This window comes from Augochlora pura, chromosome 2 (genome assembly GCF_028453695.1).
Source record: "Augochlora pura isolate Apur16 chromosome 2, APUR_v2.2.1, whole genome shotgun sequence".
Lineage (NCBI taxonomy): Eukaryota > Metazoa > Arthropoda > Insecta > Hymenoptera > Halictidae > Augochlora > Augochlora pura.
Genome location: NC_135773.1, coordinates 13,833,200 through 13,854,108, shown reverse-complemented (window position 1 = coordinate 13,854,108; position 20,909 = coordinate 13,833,200). Strand labels below are relative to the sequence as shown.

Here is a 20,909-nt window from a genome sequence, read left to right as displayed (position 1 = left end):
TTGTATACGCGCGTTTACGAAGAATATTCTTATAATAGAGATTCTAAGAATCCGAAGAGCTATCGTTGTTCTAGTCGTCAAACAAACAAATGTATATTGACATTAATTGAAAAAGATGATCATTATTTTCTACGAAAAAGACACAATCATCCTAACGAGCCGCGCTGTGCAGAAGTATTAAAATTAAAATCAACCATGCTAGAGGAATGTACTAAAAATTCTTCAGTAAATAATAAGGATATCTTTGACAATATTTGTCGTACAAATTCTGATGCAGCAACAAATAAAATCACGATCAGGTTTGCCAAAAACTGTGCAGAGTGCACACGAAATATTAAAAAATTATGATGTCCTCAATGAAATTTACAAGGGATGTGCAATCTCGAATGATAACAAATACGCACTAATTTTCTCTAATACTACATTGCTGACTGCATTAGAAAATGCCAAAGAAATATATATGGATGGTACTTTTTCTGTAAGTATTTAAGATAAACCATTTACTTGATTAATACCTTTTAAGTGAAGAAAGTCTCTACATTTTGATCATTTTCCATCTCTTATTAGGTGGTACTACGAATTCCTCTCTTTCATCAACTCTACACTGTACACATACGTTACAATGACACGGTATACCATTGTTGATAATTTCCATTACGCTTACCACACATTATCAGATTAAAAGATGATGTTAATTTACAGGGAATCGGTGTCATTTTTGTTTTATGTGAATGTCGTACTAAGTCAATGTACAGTGCAATATGGAGAAAAATAGTTTCTCTTGTTCCACGATTGCAAGACAACTTAGAAACTGTCATGTTGGATTACGAGAGGGCTGCTATAGAGAGTGTACAAGCACAATTCCCCACGGTTACCATACATGGGTGCTGGTTTCATTTCACTCAGGTAGAATATAACTATTGGCATTATTCATGTATTTTTTGCAATACTTAGCACATGAATGTGCTGAATAGAAAATTGAATAATCTGTTTTTTGTTATTCAGGCTCTATTGAGGAAGTGGAAGAAGTTGGGGTTGCAAGGAGCACCAAGAGAAATTATATCAATGGCTATGACAATGCCTTTAGCTCCATGCGTTATGTTTCCAGAAGCATTACACCAAATTCAATTAGTTGCTGACCGTTTATCTGGCACATTTCCAAATGTACTTCTGTTTATGGCATATCTGCGCAATGTGTGGCTTCCTATTTCTTCTAAGGTTAGCGTATACGGTTCTGCAGTGAGGACTAAGAACATTGTTGAGTCTTTTAATAATACTCTTGCGCAACGTTTCCAAACAACGCGGCCGAATTTGTGGATTTTTTTAGGCAAGTTTTCACGCGCTTTTAATACGTGTAATTCTTTTTGTTTTCTTGCACTAACATTTTTTTAAAATTGTTTTACAGATAACTTGTTAAAACTAATCAAAGATGAAACAACTGATTACAAACGTTTATTAAGAAACTTAAAAGTCACACGGATTCGTACTCGTGCCAATAGAGAAAAGAACGCCAAAATTAAGTTATTCCAAGAGAATTTGATGATTACAGCACGTATTGTCAAGTGGTACGTTTCTATACTTTAACATTGCTACGTTCGACCTATGCTTCAAGTAAAATTTTTTTAATTCGTTTTTAGACTGCGATGAAAGTGATGTATATAATGAAACTCGCTCGATTGAAAGATTTAGTACAGGTAAATATCTCTATCTCCAAACTGAGATGAATTCTGTTAACTATTTGCATTTCATTTGAACAAATTCCCATCTTTTATCAATCTTTTTCAGACGACAGATTACTCGCGTACACGAGTAACGGAGACTTTTGTACTCGATATGTACAAGTAGAAAATACAATAATCAATGGCAAAGATGGTACATGATTCTAATTATTCCAGTCTTTAATTGTATTTATTATTTAACATGTCAATTATTATGGTACATAATCTTTTATAGATGACATTTCATCAACATCGACGGGTATCATTTCGACAGTAAATCAAGGAGTACCTACATATAGTGCAGTAGAAGGTACCTTGTGTTATACCTGTTCATCTTTCATTTCTTTTTTTGTTAACCCTTTGAGTGCTATGGGCGCATATATGCGTCCAGCGAAAGCTATCGATATAGACTATGAACGCAAATACGCGCTCTGCAGATGTCATCGGTATGGACTATGGACGCAAATACGCGCTTGGCAAAAATAATTAGTGTACTATGCAACACTCGCATATCTCGTCACTTAGCAACGATGAAAAACAAAATTTATATATATATATTATTAATACATATATTTGAAGCCTTTCCATGATTATATAATCCTTCTTATGATTTGTTTAATTTTCTGATTTTGAATATCCGAACACATTATAATTATTAAATTACTGGGAATTCAAATTCTACCAGGTGAGTAAACAGTATATATTGAAAATAAAAATGTTTTAATATAATGTGCAAAAGACAAAAGAAAGATAATTGGATTGTATACTACATTATAATGTGTCATACGCCGCCAACGAGATCCATACTGCGCGAAAAAGTATTCAGTCCCCGGCGATCGTCAGCGCCAGCCGCGTGCCGTCTGTATGGACGGCATAGGCCGCGAGTATTCAGAACTCAAAGGGTTAAAATTTGTATTATTTTGAGTTGTTACTACGTTTAACAACTAATAATTGATGTACATCATTTTTTTGTAGATAATGACGTTTTTGTAATATGTAGCTGTAAAGAAGATGAGTCTTGTGTACATTTAGGAAATTGGAACAAGGAAGGAGCATTACAGGGTAAATTTCTGATCATCAAATCTATGTTATTAATGTTTAAATTATGTATTACAAAGTTAGTAAATTTTATTTGGTTCATGTTTATTGTATACTGATGTGTTTTAGGTGATATAAATAAAGCTTTACAGGAATTACACATAAGTGTGGATAATATGACCAATGGTATGTTTAACCTTCACTTACATTTTCAGACGATGCTCAAGTTTTTTGATACTATTTTATTAACACTAGAAAGACGGGAAAATGACTGCTTTTCGGTAATATGGGTATAACACATATATATATATACCGGAAACGAAGGAGGGGGGGGGGGGGGGGCAGCAACAATGATTAATAAACGCATTTATATGTTGTAGAAAAAGTCACAAAATTATAAGAAGCTGTGTCATTATTTACATAATTATTTTTCTAATTGAAAAGCAGTCAAAATGACTTGCTTAGGCAATCTAGTGTTAATTAAAATCGTTTTGCAGATACTGACATTTGTATAAGTGGTAGTCAAATTAATGGTCAGAGTTTAATAGAAGGTATATTTTCACTTATTCATATCTTTACTTTTGATTTTTATTCATCACTTTGTCAGCATTTAATGTGTTACTTTTGATAACTACAGTATAAATGATATATGTGTATAAAATACATTGGTGAGTTTACAAAAGAATAATATATATGTAGGACATGATATCATATAATATTATTTAATATTGTTATCCATTGATGCAAAATTAAATATCACAAATGTACTATTTTTAAATTAATCTCGGTTTTGCTTTTTTTTGGTTTCCATGTTATTAAATAGAGAAAGCATCTGTACAAAGGATTTGCTGTTGCAAGTCAGGTGTCTCCAGAATAGTACTACCATGTGGTCACACTTATTTCTACAAGTAATTTCTCCCTTCATTTCTGATCAAACACTGGAAACAAAGAAGAAGAAATCACATGTATTCACATATACGAGGTCTGTAAGTTAAGTAATGAGACTGATTTTTTTAAAATTTTTTATTCAAAAAGAATTACAATTCTATATTGTCACCTTCAAAATAACTTCCTTCTGAGGCCACACAGCGCTGGAGACGTTTTTTCCACTCCTCATAGCAGTGCTGGAACTCCGATACTGGAATAACCTTCAGCTGGTCGGTTACAGCCGTTTGAATGTTTTCGACTGTCCCAAAATGATTTCCCTTGAGGTGATTTTTCAACTTTGGGAAGAGAAAAAAGTCACAAGGACTCAAGTCAGGCGAATAAGGAGGCTGAGGAGCCACAGGAATGTTTTTACTGGCCAAAAACTCGTTTATTGAAATTGCTGTGTGACAAGGAGCATTATCGTGATGCAACACCCACTTGTTCTTGATGTTTGGTCTCACACGAATGACCCTTTTTCGAAGTCTTCCAAGAACCTCTCGGTAAAAGTGTCGATTGACCAGTTGACCTTGGGGTAGAAACTCTTTGTGGACGATTCCGTGGATATAAAAAAAACAAATCAGCATGCATTTGATCTTTGACTTCGCCATCCTTGCCTTTTTTGGCCTCGGAGAGGTTGAAGTGTGCCACTCCATGCTCTGGCGCTTGGTTTCTGGGTCGTACTCAAACACCCAAGACTCGTTACCAGTAATGACATATTCCAGAAAATGGGGGTCATTTTCAATTGAATTCAAAAAGTCAAGGCACCTTTCCTTCCTGATGTTCTTCTGGTCTTGCGAAAGTTTTTTGGAACCATTTTTGCGCAGATTTTTCTCATCCCCAATTCAATGGTCAAAATTTGATGAACGGTGGTGTGAGTCAAATTTAACTCTTCCCCGATCATTCTAGACTGTCAACCGACGATCTGAACGCACAAGATCCCGGATTCTGTCGACATTTTCATCGATTCTTGAAGATGAAGGCCTTTCGCTTCGTGGTTCATCTTCAATCGACTCTCTACCTTTTGAAAATGCCTTAAACCACCGAAAAACCTGGGCTCTTGACAAAACACTATCTCCGTAGTCCTGCTGAAGTTTAAGAAGAGTTTCCGTTGCACTGTGCCCAAGTCTGTAGCAAAACTTGATAGCACACCGTTGCTCGAAATTGATGTCATTCATTTTTAGAACACAATAGAAAAAACTGTTTCACAAAAATAATCACTACGCACAACCAAATGACTCGAGCGAGGTCAAACTCGTACTGAAGGTGGATAACATTGTTCCTCTGCCGCCCCATCAAGCCCCACGCTTCCAGTGTTGCCAGATCAAACGCAACGTTGCCAGTCTCATTACTTAATTTACAGACCTCGTATAATCAACTGCAATTTGAAATGAAAGATATATTAGAGACAAGATTTACTGCTTTTATACCTTAATCATATTTCTGTTATTTGTTGGAATTTTATTATTATTATTATTTTATTTTTATTATTATCATTTGCCGGAACAGTTGTGGTAATTTAAAATACATGAATTAAAACTAATTCAGTAGTTAAAACTTTTTCATTAAAATGAAAAAGAAAAAGGATTATGTATCTATAACAAAGCAAGTACATCTGATTGGGTAAATTCAAACTCTATTTACATTTATCAGTCTAAAAGCTGCCGTGACATTATACGCTGACTTACTTTTTTAAAACAAATTGCATAAAGCATGATCATATATGTCACTCATATAATTAAATTATTAATGCTGTTTGTCTGAGAATGTAATAGTTTTCAAGATTACAAGTTACGTGTTACCCACTGTTAACACATTTTCTTGCAATAATCAGGATCTGACCGCGTTCAAATTTTTAGAAAGAAAAAGATAAATTTAAACAATCACAAAATATCGTATTTACTCCTCACAAAAATGTATATACTTTATAGGTAAAAGATACATATCTAAATTATCATCCTTACACAGAATTATTCAGGAGCTGTGAAAAAAACAGAAGTGTTTTGAGTCGAGTTAACTATATTCCCAGTTCTGAGTGTTATGGAAAGTCTGTACGTTCTCTCAAAATTTCCTGATTCTAGTATCGTTATATCATGCTAATTTTGGCTGCAACTTAATTATTGCCTAATAATACTTAATATATGCTTTTTCAGCTACTGTAAATAGATACATATTACTTTGCAATGGGAACACAATGCACCGTGTCATGCCGCATGGTCAAACACTTATCCACTACAAATGAAATATTACTAACTAGTAAATATGCATCGGTAGGCAATATTATTGAATTTTTTATCCCATTTTATGCAATACATGGATGAATATTCCTCAGGTGCCTTAATAACGTCCCTGCAAATATTCCTCAATTCTAACCTACACCTGTCAAACGATATAAACGATTTACTGACCTTCATAATAATAAAACTCCACATATATATCAAATTCACTACCAAATTTAATACGTTCGACCATATTGTTAATTACATACTATAGGAATTTGAATCGACGAACAATACCAACATCTACACTCTCCCAAAATCAATGATTTTAAAGCATATGCCGCCAATTAGCTCGAATAGAAATTGGACGGCGTCTAAACGGCCAGACGTCCAAAAGGAACGCGTCCAATTGGCCCGGCGTCAAAAAGCAACGCGTCCATTCGGCCAGGCGTCCGAAAGAAACGCGTCCAATCGGGACACGTCTAATTGGTCCGCGTCCAAGTGGGCATTACTCGTTATAACTAGTGTTCCAAATATGAAAATATGCATGAATCTTCCACAATATCGTTTATACTATTTAGAATTAAATACATGATAGAATGATAACAGTATATTACATTCATTTAATTACAGACTGTTTACAATGTATCATTTTTCTACTGAAATTATATGAAAATTTACATATTTATTTTAATGAAAGACTGTTTAACAATTATCAAATTGTAGCATGTTATTTTGTGCGTAGTATTTAATAATTCTGAATACAAGTTTCAATTTAACATTGCTTCACATATTTTACAGCAAAAACTTTAAAACAGTACATTTTTTCGAAATAAAACTGTAATAGTACCAGTTTTTGGATATACATATACAAAAATTATGTTATTTATGTAAAGTTACCATTTGTGTACATATTGTTTGAAGAAATAGAAAAATAGATCGATTTTAATTATAGATTTATATTTGTGCAACCTGTTTACTGAATAGATAAATCTTCTCTAAACTCGTTAAAATTCACATGCTGATTGTAACCAATTTTGACATATTGCTAAATTTAAAAAGAGATTCAGTTTTATCTACTTTTGCAAAAAATCGATTATTGATATACTCAATTAATAAGAAAATAAAGAATTTACTTCAACTTTGCTTTTATACCAGTTACATAAATCAGTCTTTTGTCCCAATAAGGCCCATTTTGAGATACATAAATTTCATTCGCTTGAAACTGTCAATTGAACGCAGATTATAAATACATATAAAGACTTTCATTCATTTCATTACAGTTGCAGCAGATCACGACAAATTTTTAAATATACTCCTGGATTATTTAATATAAAACATTTCCTTTAATAATAGTAATAATAATAATATTGTATATATACTAAAATATATATTATACAATATTATATAATAATATTGTATATATAATTGACAAAGAAACTGACAGATAAAACTGTTTGTACAATTCGATTTAATGTATTAAATTTTGAAAGACAATGAAGCTGATTAACACGTTCACGCCGGGGCAAAAATCTACGTCTTTTCGCGTGAGGCGGGACTGTCTTATCTCCTTACGCTTCGTGGGGCGGGGCAACATTGTTGCGAGTTCTAATTTTCTGAAAACAAGTGACCCACCGGTGGATCACGCCACCCCACGCAATAGTCAAGTGTGACCCACCGGTGGGTTACGCTGCCCCACGGAACAGTCAAGTGTGACCCACTGGTGGGTCACGCCGGCGTGAACGTGTTAAAGGAATGTCATTATTATGTACATGAGTTATTAAATGTAAAATATAAGCTCAGGAATTTGTCCTTCCTCTGTAGACGTTCCATTATTATCACCTGCCTCAATACTAAATTCAAACTTAACTTTTCCATTTCCTGTGTCACTATCTACCATAACAGTTTCTAAACCCTTAGTTCCATAATGAGAACAAGGACCCTGCAAGGATCACAATGCTCCATTAGTATTCAATGTCTAGTTGACTATAGATACGTATCATCAAAACACAAACCTGAAATGTTGCTGATGCTGTATAAATTGTATCTGGTAAAATCTCTGCTAATTCTTTGAACATTAAGCGATAAGTATATGTTGAACCATCACAGCCAAAACTTGTTGAATTTGTAGCAATTACTTTTCCAGAAGCAGTATGTATCAATTCTATTAATACTTCATATATCGCAGGACCATGTGTACTACCATAAACTCCATAGCCAATAAGAAATATTCGTCTATCAACGCTAAATCTATGATCAAATTTGATTAAATTTTATAGAACATTACAGAAGTATTGCTAAATGTAGCATATACACACCTTATGCGATCACTTGTTCCATAATATCCCCATCTGCTTTTAGTATGTTGAAACCTACAGACAGTTTGTTCCTTACCAGTCATACAACAACGAGGCATTGTCTGAAATCCAACTACTGGTTTTGGATTCAGTATAAAATATGAGAATAAGGAGAGAACCTAAAAGTCATTTCATTAGTTAATTTACAAAAACGTTTAATAAATTGTATATTCATGATATCAACCTCTGCATAATTTAGAAGTCCAGATTGTGCTGCACCAGCAGTAAATTCTTCTTTAGACATTAGAGGAAAACGAATCAATGAGAAAGCACTACCCAACACGAAACGTTGATTTTCTGGAGTTAGTGGTAGTTGGTGTCTTACACATTCTGCCTCTGACCACCTGTTGAAGCAACACAAAAATAAAGTTATGTATACTAGGCAGATAATGAAAACAAGTTCACATACCTTAAGACTGCTTGAAATAATTTAGATTCTCTAACACGAAGAGTGTCTCTCTCTAAAACAATCTTCAGTGTATCAATATCTATATCTGTAAATCCATCTGCATTTAATGATTCAGTAGTAAATCTATCTATGGTATTCAAACAGACTGCAGCCAGTTGAGGTTCATCGAATAAACGAGCTTGCGTTAAGAGTAAGAAAGCATTATCACTTGTTAAATTACTTTTTAGATATTCAACACAGTGCTTCTCTAAAGCTGATACTGCATATTTTTTAGCCGTATATAATGTCATCATCACACTTTCAGGATCTATTTCTATTTTATCAGTATATAAAAAAAGAAGAACTGCCAAAAAAGCAACTGGTTCTACATCAGGTACTTCTATTTCTGAAGAAGTTGTAGCAAGTGTTCCATTGAACATTGCATCAAAAACTGCACTTCCAGAAGATAGGACTAGTTTATGAGCTGGTATACGCTGTTTTTGTGCTCCTCTCCCTACTATGAAGCTTACATCAGACAATATTTCATTATTAAATAGAAAGACAATTCTTTCACGCATTGTAGCTTTTGTACCCTGCCAATTATATGCAACAGTAGTCTGATTATTCGTGGATGTATTTTCAAAGGCAACATTACTCTCAGATCGTTCTTCTAAATGCAATGTATTTGCTGCATTTGTTGGAGGCCTACTAAAGCATCAATACCAATGGAATTAGTAAAATGAATTACTAAACGTTTTAAACAATTGGAATATATTCATTCAAAGTGTGATGTACACTTTATTTAGATACTTACTTATCCCCATTAGAAAACGAAGATTCTCCACTTCTAGCCATAGAGGTTGTTGGTTGATCTTCATCATAAACAAAATTCAGTGCGCGTCTAGCACGTGAAAGTGTGACATTACCAATTGGTTGGGTGTTTCGAATAGTCTCTGGAGATGAGTCTCCAGATGCAACATGATTCACACTTGCATTTGGTTCGGATTCATCTCCATCGTCCTGACTTAAACGCAAATTATGCAGTCTCGATACGACATTTGGCACATCATTTCGGGAAGTCTCTGAGGACATTTTCAAGCATGCAATGTAATATTTCTCAAGGTGCTGCCCCGTTTCATCTAATTACATGTATCGTGTCAGGAAAGGCGACACGAACGTTGGAAGTTCGCCCGCCTTGCTTTTATCCTTTAGCAAGTTCCACACACGTACGTCAAGATGTCAATGAAATGTTAATACAGGTATCTGGTAAAAGTCACAAACATCATCATGCTGCGACAATGTCTTCGCCTGTCTGCTGGTAAGTGCCAAACAAAAAATCTACATACACGTGTCTCAGAGAATGGCACTTGATCGGAATGTGCTCCGAATTAAATTGTGCTTCCCCCCACCCTACCTTTGATTACATGCAGTGCACGATTTTTTTACCACTCTTAGCGTTTGCAAATATCCCTACCATTTTACCGTGCATCCAATCCGCAATGAATCTTGTCTTAGCATTGAATTTCTACTCGTATTCTCTCTAATGGAGTGCGCTGCAGGCAAAGCCTCTTACAAAATTTGAAATACAGTAATGGTACTTCTACATGGTCTTCTTACTCCTTAACCTGGCGCGCACATCCCCACCATTTTACTACACATCCAATCCGAAATTTGTCCTATCTTAGCAGTGAATCATCAGCCAATTAGAGCAAAGAAAGTTTCTATACAGACCCTCATTAACGGATGAAACTGTCCAATATATTTATCATATTCTATCTATATGTCCATATGTACCATATATTTATCATATCCTATCTACATGTTCATATGTACATATATATTTATCATATATTTACATCATAATATTATTTACAACTGCCGAAAGTATACAATTATAACGCCAACTGAACAATTGTTAATCAGTTTACATACATTTTTATATCTGAAATGATCAAATAAATTATCTAGTAATAAGATAAATTATATAATTAATAAGATAGTATTAAAAATTTGTTAATTTTTAAGTATGAAAAAAATGATCTGTCATGTGCACCCGCCAATACACGAAAATATAATTTGAGAACGCAGATTATTACATCACTTACCTGATTGGTGTTCTCACGGTTTATGAAAGACATACTCCTCCCATTGGTCTATTCGAGCAACGCTTCTAACGTATCGCCAGCTGTTGAAGTTACGTTTGTTTGAAATCAAACGGCAACTGAAGTTTGTTCGGTTGCTTGGAGCTTCAAAATTAGATCTGCCATGCATGGACGATAGACTTGGCTGTAGTAAGAAAAGGGCATGTTAAGTGTCTAATAAAGAGGAATAACACCTTGAGAAGAAGAAATATTTCATTAATATACGTATATATATATATTTATTATATATATGTATATATATAAGTGTAACATTAGTAGAAAATTGAAAACCAAATAATGGCCACGATTCGAGTACACGAGGATCAAGAAAATCGTATTGCCGATATTCGCCGTGGTAAAGAGAATATCACTGTTCCTCTTCAACCTCAAACGCTACAGCAATCAAAACGTGCAGTCCTGGGTGCTATTCACAATAATTGCAATCGCAATTCAAAAGTGGTATGTACACCATTTTTTCATTTTACCTCCCGCGTTTTTTCTACTCAAATAGTCATCGTTTCCCTCTTTCATTCCCTAATAAATATCAATTTCTCGTAAAAAATGTAAAATGAACTTGCTCTTCTTATTTACTAGGAGAAAATTTAGAACTATTCAAGTTACATTCACTAGAGCAATTCTTACCTGTCTTTTGCTCCTTTTTTTAACAGGAAATTTATAAAGATGAGAAGCTTGGAAAGACAAAAGCAGTCATTCCCACACAGTTTGAACCATTTAAAGTCTATGAAGAAAAAAAGGAGGAAGTTTTGTTTAAGATATATGAGGATAAATTAGAAGAAGAAACTTCTGTTGCTTTAAGAGACTCAAAGGACAAGAAAGAGCAGAAGGATAAACAAGATGTTGTGTCTGAAAGGCAGAAGCCAAGATTAGAGGTGAATCCTATAAATATAACGAATTTGCCAACATTTTGCAATGATAATATTCAAAACATATACCAGAAGAAGCAAAATGAAGAGATTTTTCAACATGATAGTCCAATGTCTTTGGAAAAAAATGTTTCTTACTCATCTTCTCTTAAAAAAGAATTACAAAGAAGAAGGTGTTCCACAAAGGAAATGAGAATGAGCTTCTTTGATGTGGATGAATATAGGGCTGATATATTTTATTATTTACGTGTTACAGAGGTATAGTAGTTAATTAGCCAGAATGGCATTTATTGAAATAATTATTAAATGCATTTGTTGTAAATATTTGCAATGTGACTTTCAGACGCAACATAGACCAAAACCAGGTTATATGAAGAAACAACCTGATATAACATATTCCATGAGGTCTATACTTGTAGATTGGCTTGTCGAGGTAGCTGAAGAATATCAATTACAAACTGAAACTCTCTACTTAGCTGTTTCATATATAGATCGCTTTCTGTCATATATGAGTGTTGTAAGAGCAAAGTTACAACTTGTTGGTACAGCTGCTATGTTTATTGCTGCGTAAGACATGTGTTTGCAGTAATAAATTTTTCTAACTTAAGAAACAATACACATTGGCTATATTAATTACAGAAAATACGAAGAAGTTTATCCACCAGATGTTGGAGAATTTGTATATATCACAGATGACACCTATACGAAGAAACAGGTACTACGAATGGAGCACTTAATCCTGAGAGTTTTGTCTTTTGATTTAACTGTTCCTACACCTCTTACATTTCTTATGGAATATTGTATTAGCAATAATCTTCCTGAAAAAATTAAATTTTTAGCAATGGTAAGGAAATGAATTTTAATTATTAATTAATTGTTATGGTGTTGCAACGTTTAAATTGTTTGCATATTATTACAGTACTTGTGTGAATTATCAATGCTTGAAGGTGATCCATACCTACAGTTCTTGCCTAGTCATTTAGCAGCATCCGCATTGTCCCTTGCACGACATACATTATTGGAAGAAATGTGGCCACATGAATTGGAATTAGCAACAGGATATTGTTTAAAGGATCTTAAAGAATGCATTATATTCTTAAATAAAACATTTTGTAATGCATTAAATATTCAACAACAAGCTATCCAAGACAAATACAAAAGCAGCAAGTGAGTTTGGAAATCTAATATTTGTTTTATGATATTTTCAACTGAGAGTCAATTATCTATTCTTGTCTAGATATGGACATGTAGCATTGTTATTACCACGACGTATTGATTATGTAACATTGACATCTGAAGATGAAGAAGATAATGCTTAATATTTAAAAGGCCTTGGGTAAAAACATAGAAGAATCATTAAATTTATACATACATATTTGGAGATAACGAACCTCCCATAATAAATCCCATTTGAAAAGATCAGGAGGGGATTAAGGGCAAGACTGACCTATTGTTTCACAAATGAAATGTATGAGTTTATTATCTATTAGCACGTTAAGTCAGTATACATTGCCAGAGCAAATATACTGACTTTACTTCACACATTTCACTGCCACCTACACTTATAGTAGGTTGTAGCTAAAAATTTTAATAACAGTTTTTAGAGTTCCATCATTATATTAACGAATGAAGCTCTAAATTATGTTATTTAGGAATTGTATTTGTATAAGTATTTTTTAGACGATTGTTAAACAAAACATTTACTCTACATACATGACACCTAAATTTTATTGCTAGTGATCTGTCATATTAATAGGAAATGTATGAATAATTGTATTTATTACTGACATTGTACTAAAAATACACTATATTATGATGAAAACATTTCATCGCGTGAAAATAATTGTGAGGTTTGCATGTACGAGAATCGTACAGTTATTTATTTACATTACTCTACTATATTATAATGGTCGTGTTTAATCAAATACAACATATTCTACAAAAATCTCGTAGGTCATGCAATCGAGTTAGTTTGTATACAATTTTTCAAAATTTATAGCCGTATATTATAATTTAATTTTTGTACAATTTTTTTTGTGAGGAAGTACGTATTGTTTCATGCATGATCTTTGAAATCAACTTTCGATATAAATGGAAGTACTTAGTACTTGGTAATATAGACAGGTCTATATAATATGATACTCTGTTATGAAAAAAATTTACATAAAAGTTTGGTTGAAAATAGTTAATATATAAGATGCAAAGTATATGTTTAAGTGTATAATACGTTTGAGGAATACATAATGGAAATTTTAAATTAAATAATCTATAAAATTAAACACATTTTGTCAAGAAATAAAGCAAATTATAAGGTTTAATTAAATGAATACATTTCGTAAAAAGTGTTATAAAATACTTCATTTTATTTTGTTACCATTACAATATTGATGAGAATTATAGTTGTCAAATTAGTAATTTGTTTCTGTTTTATAATATAATCTTAAATAAATCGGAAGAGTGTTCTTTAACTTCAATTTATTATTAACGTATTCATTATAGTTATGCATTAGTATTGTATAATTTATATTGTACAGATGTATGTAATACCAAAAAGGAAATGAGAGTGACCTGTCTTTGGTGAAATGCTTGCTTTCAAAGTTTTGCTAACATGGAACCAAACATTAGCACGTCGAAAATTGGAGCGTAACACTCTTGTATCCTCTCTGGTAATCCATACATAGGTATATAATTGCATATGTATGACCCATTTTGCTATCATTTAAAAAATATTTAAAACGAAAAAAAGGTATGAATAGTTTTGTACAGTGGCCGCAGAAAGTTGGTAGCACTGGCATCGACATCTATATTGTATCCTTTAACTATTGCACACATACATACATTCCATCGTGCGCATGTGTGCGTTGTGAGATCAAACTACATAGTATTGACGTTGACAATATCCAGTTGATATTTGATAAAAATCTAAGAAAACGATTGTTGGAGGCGTTTCTCAAAATATTAATCACGCATTCCACAATTTTAGTAAGGTACAATTCGTTCGACTGGACATTATAGACAATTCATTTAAGTTAAATAAAGTTTTTTCTTTGGTCACTTTTATTCCTAAATATCTGTGATATTCTACATGAAAAATATTTTTTCAAATAAATGCATGGTTGAAGGTTATCTTTTTAATAACTGTTTAAAGATTGCATTAGAGATATCTATTTAATTTAAATTTAACCTCTAAGACATTTCATGAGACGATTAAGAAATATTAGCAGTGTTTAGTGTAAAATAAAGATGACACTACTGAAAGCTGTAGTGTTATAATTCAATTTTAGATAAATCACATTATTACAATATATTTATTTATAACATCGAATTTAACATTAATTTTTGAAATTTTGAAATGTTAAAAATGTACTTTTTATTTTCACAAATCTATTTTTTTATATGATTATCTATTTCTACAAATTTTTTAATATTTTTAATAGTCAATATGGATGCATTTGGTGACAACTTTGTCATTGAAGGAGAAGTAGATCCTGTAGCAGAATTTGTAGCACGAGAACAGGATCAATTGGCAGGACTTGAAGATGAAATTCCACCAGTTTCTATCTGTACTCCTTCGGCAGGATCAAATGCAAATGGTAAATAATAACATATTTTAATTGAATTATTGTAGTTTATATTAAAACTTTTATGTTTAGACATCTAAACCAGAATATATTAATTGACCATTTTTAAAAAGATGTTATCTTATATATCTTCCTTTTTTTGTTCTTTTTGCAAAATTTGGAAAGTATGACTTATTATATTCTGACATTGAAGTTCAAATATCTTTCATTAAATTCTTTATACATGTTATATTTAATTAATATAATGTTTAGATAATGTAAATCATCTAAATGTGTTATAGTGCATGGAATAATAACTATGTGTTTATTACTTCATTTCTAATAGATAATTTACCTGAAAATTTTGGCAATTTAAAAGTTGGCCCAGGTGGCGATGCTGAAGGTAGCTTTGAAATAATAGAAGCTACTGGACAACCTAATGAAACACAATCCCCACCAGCTACAGGTGAATTCTATTATTTTATGGTCATTAATATAATAATAAAATAATTAAGAGGCTACATGTATGGATTAAAACATGGTATTTGTTTAGAAGTTTCATCCAAGCCGCCACCTGTAAAAGAGGAGCCTGAAAAAATACGGAAATGGAGAGAAGAACAAAAGGCTAGATTAGAGGAAAAAGGTAATAATAAAAAATGGCAGATTGAATTAATACATCAAAACTAGTAAAGGAAAATCATCTTTCACGTTCATGTTCAATACTTCAAACTTTATGAAGAAATGTAAATATAAAGTTAAAATGCTTTATGTAACGTAATTATGTTGTTCCATAATTAGACGCAGAAGAAGAAAAAAAGAAAGACGAATGGAGGGAGGCTGCAAGGAAAGAGTTAGAAGAATGGTATAAACATCACGCAGAAACTATTAGTAAAACAAAAACCACAAACAGGTAATATTTACTGTTGCTGTTTAATTTCATTTCATTGTATGCAATCTACGCGGCATATTTTTTACTAATATAGAATAACTTTTAATCGCGCATTTGTAGACGCAATTAAAAGTGTTTTATTCGGTCTAAGATTATAAATACTTTATTGAATTATTTTAAGAAATCTACTACATGCAATTATATTATTTTCATTCTGCTTCTTAGGGAATCAGCCAAGTAAGTTACACTATATTTTTTTTGCATGTATAATTGCATTGCAATGCTGTGTACTGTATAGCTTTGCTTATACAATTCACAACGCCAAATGCTATTGATTATCTGAAACATATGACATTTTCATATGTGGCCAGCTAGCTGCTTTATAATCGTGATTCATAGAAACATTCTACGCTTGATGCAATTATACGTCTGCTGTATATCAAAGTATTCAAAAGATTTATATGTAATTACATAAAAAAATATTTTATTACTAAAATTATGTTTTCTCGTATGAAACTTAACTGTCAATCACTGTGTATCTTTTATGAATTACTTTTGTAGTAAAATCACATGTGATTTATAATATGGAAAAACTTTACCATAAATTTTATTATATAGAAGTTAGTATTTTAAAAATTCTTAGATTTTGTATTATTACGTACACTATGCATAAAGTAAACAAAAATAGAAATGTTAACTACATACACTGCAATTACATCAATACAAACGAATCTACAATCATCGCATAAAACTAGTTTTATACGTCTACGCATCATATTTAATATATTACTTTTATCAATAGGAACGCCGAGAAACAATTCGTTGCAGAAGCCGATGAAGTGGAACCAGGAACAGAATGGGAACGCATCGCAAAGCTTTGTGATTTTAATCCAAAATCTTCACGCACCTCTAAAGATGTTTCCCGGATGCGTTCAATCATTTTACAATTAAAACAAACTCCACCTACTCCGGTCACTCTTTGATCAAATTAAGAACCGGATTCAAGCATAGATATACAGAATATCAAACGTATTAAACGAAAGAACAGTGTATGCAGGTTACAATATCATTGGAAACAGAGATCGTATTTGATCATGTCATGCAAAAAAATGTAATATTACTGTGAATAAAGATTATTAATAGCAAGTATTGCCATAAATATTAAATTCGGATGATATGTAATATAATTATTAATTTGTTGAAAATAAATGTAATGGTTTCAGACACGTTACACGCATGTGCTCCAATGTAATTGGTAATTCATAAAACAGTGTGTGAAATTCTTATAGACTACTTTAATCACATATAAAATTTGTTGAAAAAATATTCTTAGTATGCTTAAACAAGTTTTTCAAATACACGAATGTTACTTATAGGAATCATTGTGCGTAATATAAAAAAGTTTATACAGTTTTATTTTTTTACACTATTAAACGCCTGGATATTTAACATCTAAGGAGACAAAATTAATTTTCTTCTGGATAGCCTTGCATTGTTAGTTCTGGAAAAGATAATGCATTACATTGTTACCACATATTGTATATCACACCATGACATTATATATATTATTGTAAGAAAGATAAAAATATTAATCTGTTAAAAGTGATTACCTGGGTGAATCACGTTTCATAGCAAGCTGCATGTCTTGTTGCCAACGATAAATATTAGGATATGTAGTAGAATTAATTGGTGATAGTACTGCATAATAAACAGCATAATCCAATTTTGTTGGTTCGGATCTGAAATACATTAATTAAAATACCATATATACACATAACAGATACAATGTCTTTTAGTACACCTTACCCTTCAAGAAAAGTTATAGGACCTTCTTCTGCAATGTACATTTCATCGTCAGAACTACCTGTTATTAATTTCGGCGATGATGGTGGTGTAAAAAACTCTAATTCATCTAAAGAAAAAGTTAATATTATTAATTGATTTTATTCATTCAATCCTATCTTATAATGCAGTAGAATATTTTCAATTTGTATTACCTACCTACACTATCTTGATTCTCTGCATTAAATAACGAACATGATTGTAACTTATTACATAAATAATCTATTTCATCAGTAGGTTCCGTTTTGTTTTCTGAGTTTAAATTCGTTCTACTACGATGTAAAAAGATCCTCTGTGAACAATTAAAAAGATATGAAAACAAATATTTGAAACTACATCATCCTATTGTTAATACCTCACTGTACTGAAGTATCTGGTCATAAAATTTGTGTTTTATATATGTTTCAAGTTTCGCTAAACCGTCTGAAGTACGAAAATCTGCAAAGTCATTCAAGAATGGCCAAAATTCTTTCCATGGCACGTCATATTCTTCTGCTAAATCTCTGAGAATAACATACTACATTTGAATATTTACTTCATTTAAAAGCAACACGTAGTAAAAAACTAATACTAGCATATACCTTCCAATTCGTTCAAGTCCTTTTTCTGGATCTTGTAATCTCAAGGATAAGTTGTTAATGGGACTGTCAGATTCATCTTCAAAAATCTTTTTAACAGGAGTCATGCGACGACGCGGAGGAGTTTTCCATTCTTTCCTGAATTCCAATGCACGAGATTTGGTCATTGGTCCAGCAAATGCACGTACTTCTAAACGTGGACTTAATGGATCCAGCTTTATACTCTATAAAAAGTATTATTTAAAAATTTCACAAAATACAGATTCAATGCATTTACATACCATTGGACTAGTTGGAGAGAATGGCTCTCCTATAACAGGCTGTAATGTGCTATCATCTGATCTTAATACAGGTACATAATACTGATCTTCTAGTAATAAGCGTATCTCTTTTTTCAATTCTTCATCTTCCTGACATGTTCTGCTACATATTATCTGTAATATTGATCAATAATACATTATTTAACAAATATTTCTGTATGGAACTAACAAAGATATTACAAAAACATAAAGAGAATACTAAAACTGTAATTATTGAAAAATACTGAATTTTATTGTATGTATTCTCTGATTCAAATTTTTAAATATTTTATCACGTACATCTATTGGTAGTTGTTTATACTTGTTTGGTAATGTTTTTACACAACATGGATACGAAACAAGAACTTTGACTACATTTTTGAAACCAAATTTAACTGCAAAGTGTAATGGTGTTTCATTTAGTCCTTTATCTGGTGTATTTAAATATAAATCTAACATAATCTGTGCTCGATCCAGATAGCTCTTGCACTCATCTCCATAAAGTAACCTTATAAATTCTGCATTTCCAACAGTGTTTAATATTAACTCACACATATCTGGTTTGTCTGCTTTAACTGCAATGTGCAATGCATTGTAACGACACCCTTCCTATAAAAAAATAAAGAATATATTTCACAGTACACTTATAAATACTATATATTTGGAATTAATAATAAAAATATTACTTGTAAAATTGCAGGTGTATCACCACTACCAATTAAATACCGTGGATTTCCCCATGAAGTAGTTTTTACACCACATAAATTCCCATCTCTAATTAATTTTCTGAAACACACTAACTCCTGTGGCCGTGGAGCTTTGAAGTTACTCGACTTCTCTTCCACCACAGCTATTGGAGATGCTGTACTATTGTTATTACACAATGTTTTCTCAAAACCTGTCTTTGCATATTCTTCGGCTTCTGAACGCTTTTTAAATGATTTCAGACGTCCAGTTTTGAACTCTTTAATTACTTTCAATGCTTCTGTTTTATCCATATAAACCCGGACATTTTCTATAACACGCAAATGTATAATATGAAAATTTTGAAAATTTATACGTCTCAATGTATTACATTTTTACCTTTCGTATTACTTTCTGTGATTACATTTTCTTCGGGTATATAAACAGCATGAAAAACTATTTCATTTGACACATTAGTATTTATACAAGTCATATTCATTGCTTGTAGCATTTGATCGTTTTCATTCATTGTAATTTCTTCCTGTTCAAATGCCTCGTCGAGACATTTATTGGTTATGTCTCAGATTATGTATCGCAAGACCACATGAAATCATCCTAATATTTAAAACTTTCTATAGATTATGTATCTTGCATATTTTATAGAATTATATGTATGCTGTTCGTACTTTTTTACATATGGAACATCATATCTAAACGATTGTTCTAGGTACTTTACGACGTATCTAACATAGCCCTCTTCTAAATAACTTCATAAACTGTCGTTTACAAAATCAAATAAAAGAGCATTACTTAAATGTTTTACAAAATATGTTTTCGAAAAGTGAAAATGGTATGAAATATAAAATCTATTTAAGGTTAGACGTAACTCTTAAAATTGCAAATTTATAAAGCCTATACGCTGCAAAGACTATATTGGAATATACTTGCTAAAACAATAATCCGTAATGTAAACAACTTTGTTACAAAATACGAATTATGTATGTATTAAAAGCTGACTATCGCACTGTAACTGTCATTTATAAAAGCAACCAATCCTAAACAGGTTATGAAGTATCAACCAATAATTTTAACTGCTTTCTCAAGATGTTTACGTGTTATTTACACTTTGAAGTCTCGAATGGAATTCTACATGTGTAACACGTATACATAGAGTATGTATATCGAAGAACGTGTTGTATTGAATAGAAAATATTATATAAAGAAAAAATTTTTATTTAATTTAAGATTTTATTCAAAGCTATCAATCACTAGGAGTTTAAACTATACTACCTAGATAAAAAATGCTGTTTGTTATAAATGTAGTCACTTAATTGAAATCTGAATTCTTATTGGCTATTTAAAATTATGTAGAACAAACTGGCGCGAAT

The 20,909-nt window shown here is 31.9% G+C and overlaps 5 protein-coding genes across 9 annotated transcripts; 3 read left to right on the top strand and 2 right to left on the bottom strand.

The window, feature by feature from the left end:
- The first annotated feature begins 6 nt into the window (after positions 1-6).
- LOC144478251 (uncharacterized) lies at positions 7-954 on the top strand. Its single transcript, XM_078196013.1, has 3 exons — positions 7-478; positions 568-630; positions 703-954. The coding sequence occupies exons 1-3, from the start codon at positions 272-274 to the stop codon at positions 952-954; spliced, it is 522 nt and encodes a 173-aa protein (XP_078052139.1). The 5' UTR covers positions 7-271.
- Positions 955-6,482: 5,528 nt separating this feature from the next.
- On the bottom strand, positions 6,483-10,177 carry LOC144475139 (BTB/POZ domain-containing protein 1). Of its 2 annotated transcripts, none has more exons than XM_078190721.1 (6): positions 9,459-10,177; positions 8,666-9,352; positions 8,441-8,600; positions 8,218-8,375; positions 7,915-8,149; positions 6,483-7,841 (listed from the first exon to the last, which is right to left on the bottom strand). In XM_078190721.1, the coding sequence occupies exons 1-6, from the start codon at positions 9,734-9,736 to the stop codon at positions 7,680-7,682; spliced, it is 1,680 nt and encodes a 559-aa protein (XP_078046847.1). In that variant the 5' UTR covers positions 9,737-10,177; the 3' UTR covers positions 6,483-7,679. The 2 variants fall into 2 exon arrangements, with proteins under 2 accessions (XP_078046847.1, XP_078046856.1); XM_078190730.1 differs by having other exon boundaries at positions 8,666-9,349.
- Positions 10,178-10,871: 694 nt separating this feature from the next.
- On the top strand, positions 10,872-14,050 carry Cyca (cyclin A). The gene is made up of 6 exons (XM_078192420.1): positions 10,872-11,244; positions 11,454-11,927; positions 12,013-12,236; positions 12,309-12,513; positions 12,589-12,836; positions 12,907-14,050. The coding sequence occupies exons 1-6, from the start codon at positions 11,083-11,085 to the stop codon at positions 12,986-12,988; spliced, it is 1,395 nt and encodes a 464-aa protein (XP_078048546.1). The 5' UTR covers positions 10,872-11,082; the 3' UTR covers positions 12,989-14,050.
- A 445-nt stretch (positions 14,051-14,495) lies between these two features.
- Clc (clathrin light chain) lies at positions 14,496-17,267 on the top strand. Of its 4 annotated transcripts, none has more exons than XM_078192459.1 (7): positions 14,496-14,656; positions 15,107-15,262; positions 15,576-15,695; positions 15,783-15,872; positions 16,028-16,139; positions 16,344-16,355; positions 16,921-17,267. In XM_078192459.1, the coding sequence occupies exons 2-7, from the start codon at positions 15,112-15,114 to the stop codon at positions 17,099-17,101; spliced, it is 666 nt and encodes a 221-aa protein (XP_078048585.1). In that variant the 5' UTR covers positions 14,496-14,656; positions 15,107-15,111; the 3' UTR covers positions 17,102-17,267. The 4 variants fall into 4 exon arrangements, with proteins under 4 accessions (XP_078048585.1, XP_078048575.1, XP_078048557.1 ...); XM_078192449.1 differs by lacking the exon at positions 14,496-14,656 and adding an exon at positions 14,771-14,791 and having other exon boundaries at positions 15,609-15,695; XM_078192431.1 differs by lacking the exon at positions 14,496-14,656 and adding an exon at positions 14,773-14,791.
- Positions 17,268-17,489: 222 nt separating this feature from the next.
- On the bottom strand, positions 17,490-20,675 carry Ankle2 (ankyrin repeat and LEM domain-containing protein 2). Its single transcript, XM_078192407.1, has 10 exons — positions 19,921-20,675; positions 19,524-19,852; positions 19,138-19,446; positions 18,820-18,972; positions 18,542-18,762; positions 18,316-18,463; positions 18,120-18,252; positions 17,925-18,030; positions 17,729-17,857; positions 17,490-17,619 (listed from the first exon to the last, which is right to left on the bottom strand). Exons 1-10 carry the CDS (start codon positions 20,048-20,050, stop codon positions 17,571-17,573), a joined length of 1,707 nt encoding a protein of 568 aa, XP_078048533.1. The 5' UTR covers positions 20,051-20,675; the 3' UTR covers positions 17,490-17,570.
- Positions 20,676-20,909: the final 234 nt, after the last annotated feature.

Excerpts from the sequence above, each read along its gene's own strand:
- Ankle2 (XM_078192407.1), bottom strand. The coding sequence starts at position 20,050 with ATGAATGAAAACGATCAAATGCTACAAGCAATGAATATGACTTGTATA. Across the intron at positions 18,031-18,119 it reads AGAGAATCAAGATAGTGTAG|ATGAATTAGAGTTTTTTACA; the intron begins GTAGGTAATACA and ends CTTTTTCTTTAG. Across the intron at positions 17,858-17,924 it reads CCTATAACTTTTCTTGAAGG|ATCCGAACCAACAAAATTGG; the intron begins GTAAGGTGTACT and ends AATGTATTTCAG.
- LOC144475139 (XM_078190721.1), bottom strand. The coding sequence starts at position 9,736 with ATGTCCTCAGAGACTTCCCGAAATGATGTGCCAAATGTCGTATCGAGA. Across the intron at positions 9,353-9,458 it reads TCGTTTTCTAATGGGGATAA|TAGGCCTCCAACAAATGCAG; the intron begins GTAAGTATCTAA and ends TTGATGCTTTAG. Across the intron at positions 8,376-8,440 it reads GACTTCTAAATTATGCAGAG|GTTCTCTCCTTATTCTCATA; the intron begins GTTGATATCATG and ends AATGACTTTTAG.
- LOC144478251 (XM_078196013.1), top strand. The coding sequence starts at position 272 with ATGCAGCAACAAATAAAATCACGATCAGGTTTGCCAAAAACTGTGCAG. Across the intron at positions 479-567 it reads ATATGGATGGTACTTTTTCT|GTGGTACTACGAATTCCTCT; the intron begins GTAAGTATTTAA and ends ATCTCTTATTAG. Across the intron at positions 631-702 it reads ACATACGTTACAATGACACG|GGAATCGGTGTCATTTTTGT; the intron begins GTATACCATTGT and ends GTTAATTTACAG.
- Clc (XM_078192431.1), top strand. Across the intron at positions 15,263-15,575 it reads GGCAGGATCAAATGCAAATG|ATAATTTACCTGAAAATTTT; the intron begins GTAAATAATAAC and ends CATTTCTAATAG. Across the intron at positions 15,873-16,027 it reads GGCTAGATTAGAGGAAAAAG|ACGCAGAAGAAGAAAAAAAG; the intron begins GTAATAATAAAA and ends TTCCATAATTAG.
- Cyca (XM_078192420.1), top strand. The coding sequence starts at position 11,083 with ATGGCCACGATTCGAGTACACGAGGATCAAGAAAATCGTATTGCCGAT. Across the intron at positions 12,237-12,308 it reads GCTGCTATGTTTATTGCTGC|AAAATACGAAGAAGTTTATC; the intron begins GTAAGACATGTG and ends TATTAATTACAG. Across the intron at positions 12,514-12,588 it reads AAATTAAATTTTTAGCAATG|TACTTGTGTGAATTATCAAT; the intron begins GTAAGGAAATGA and ends ATATTATTACAG.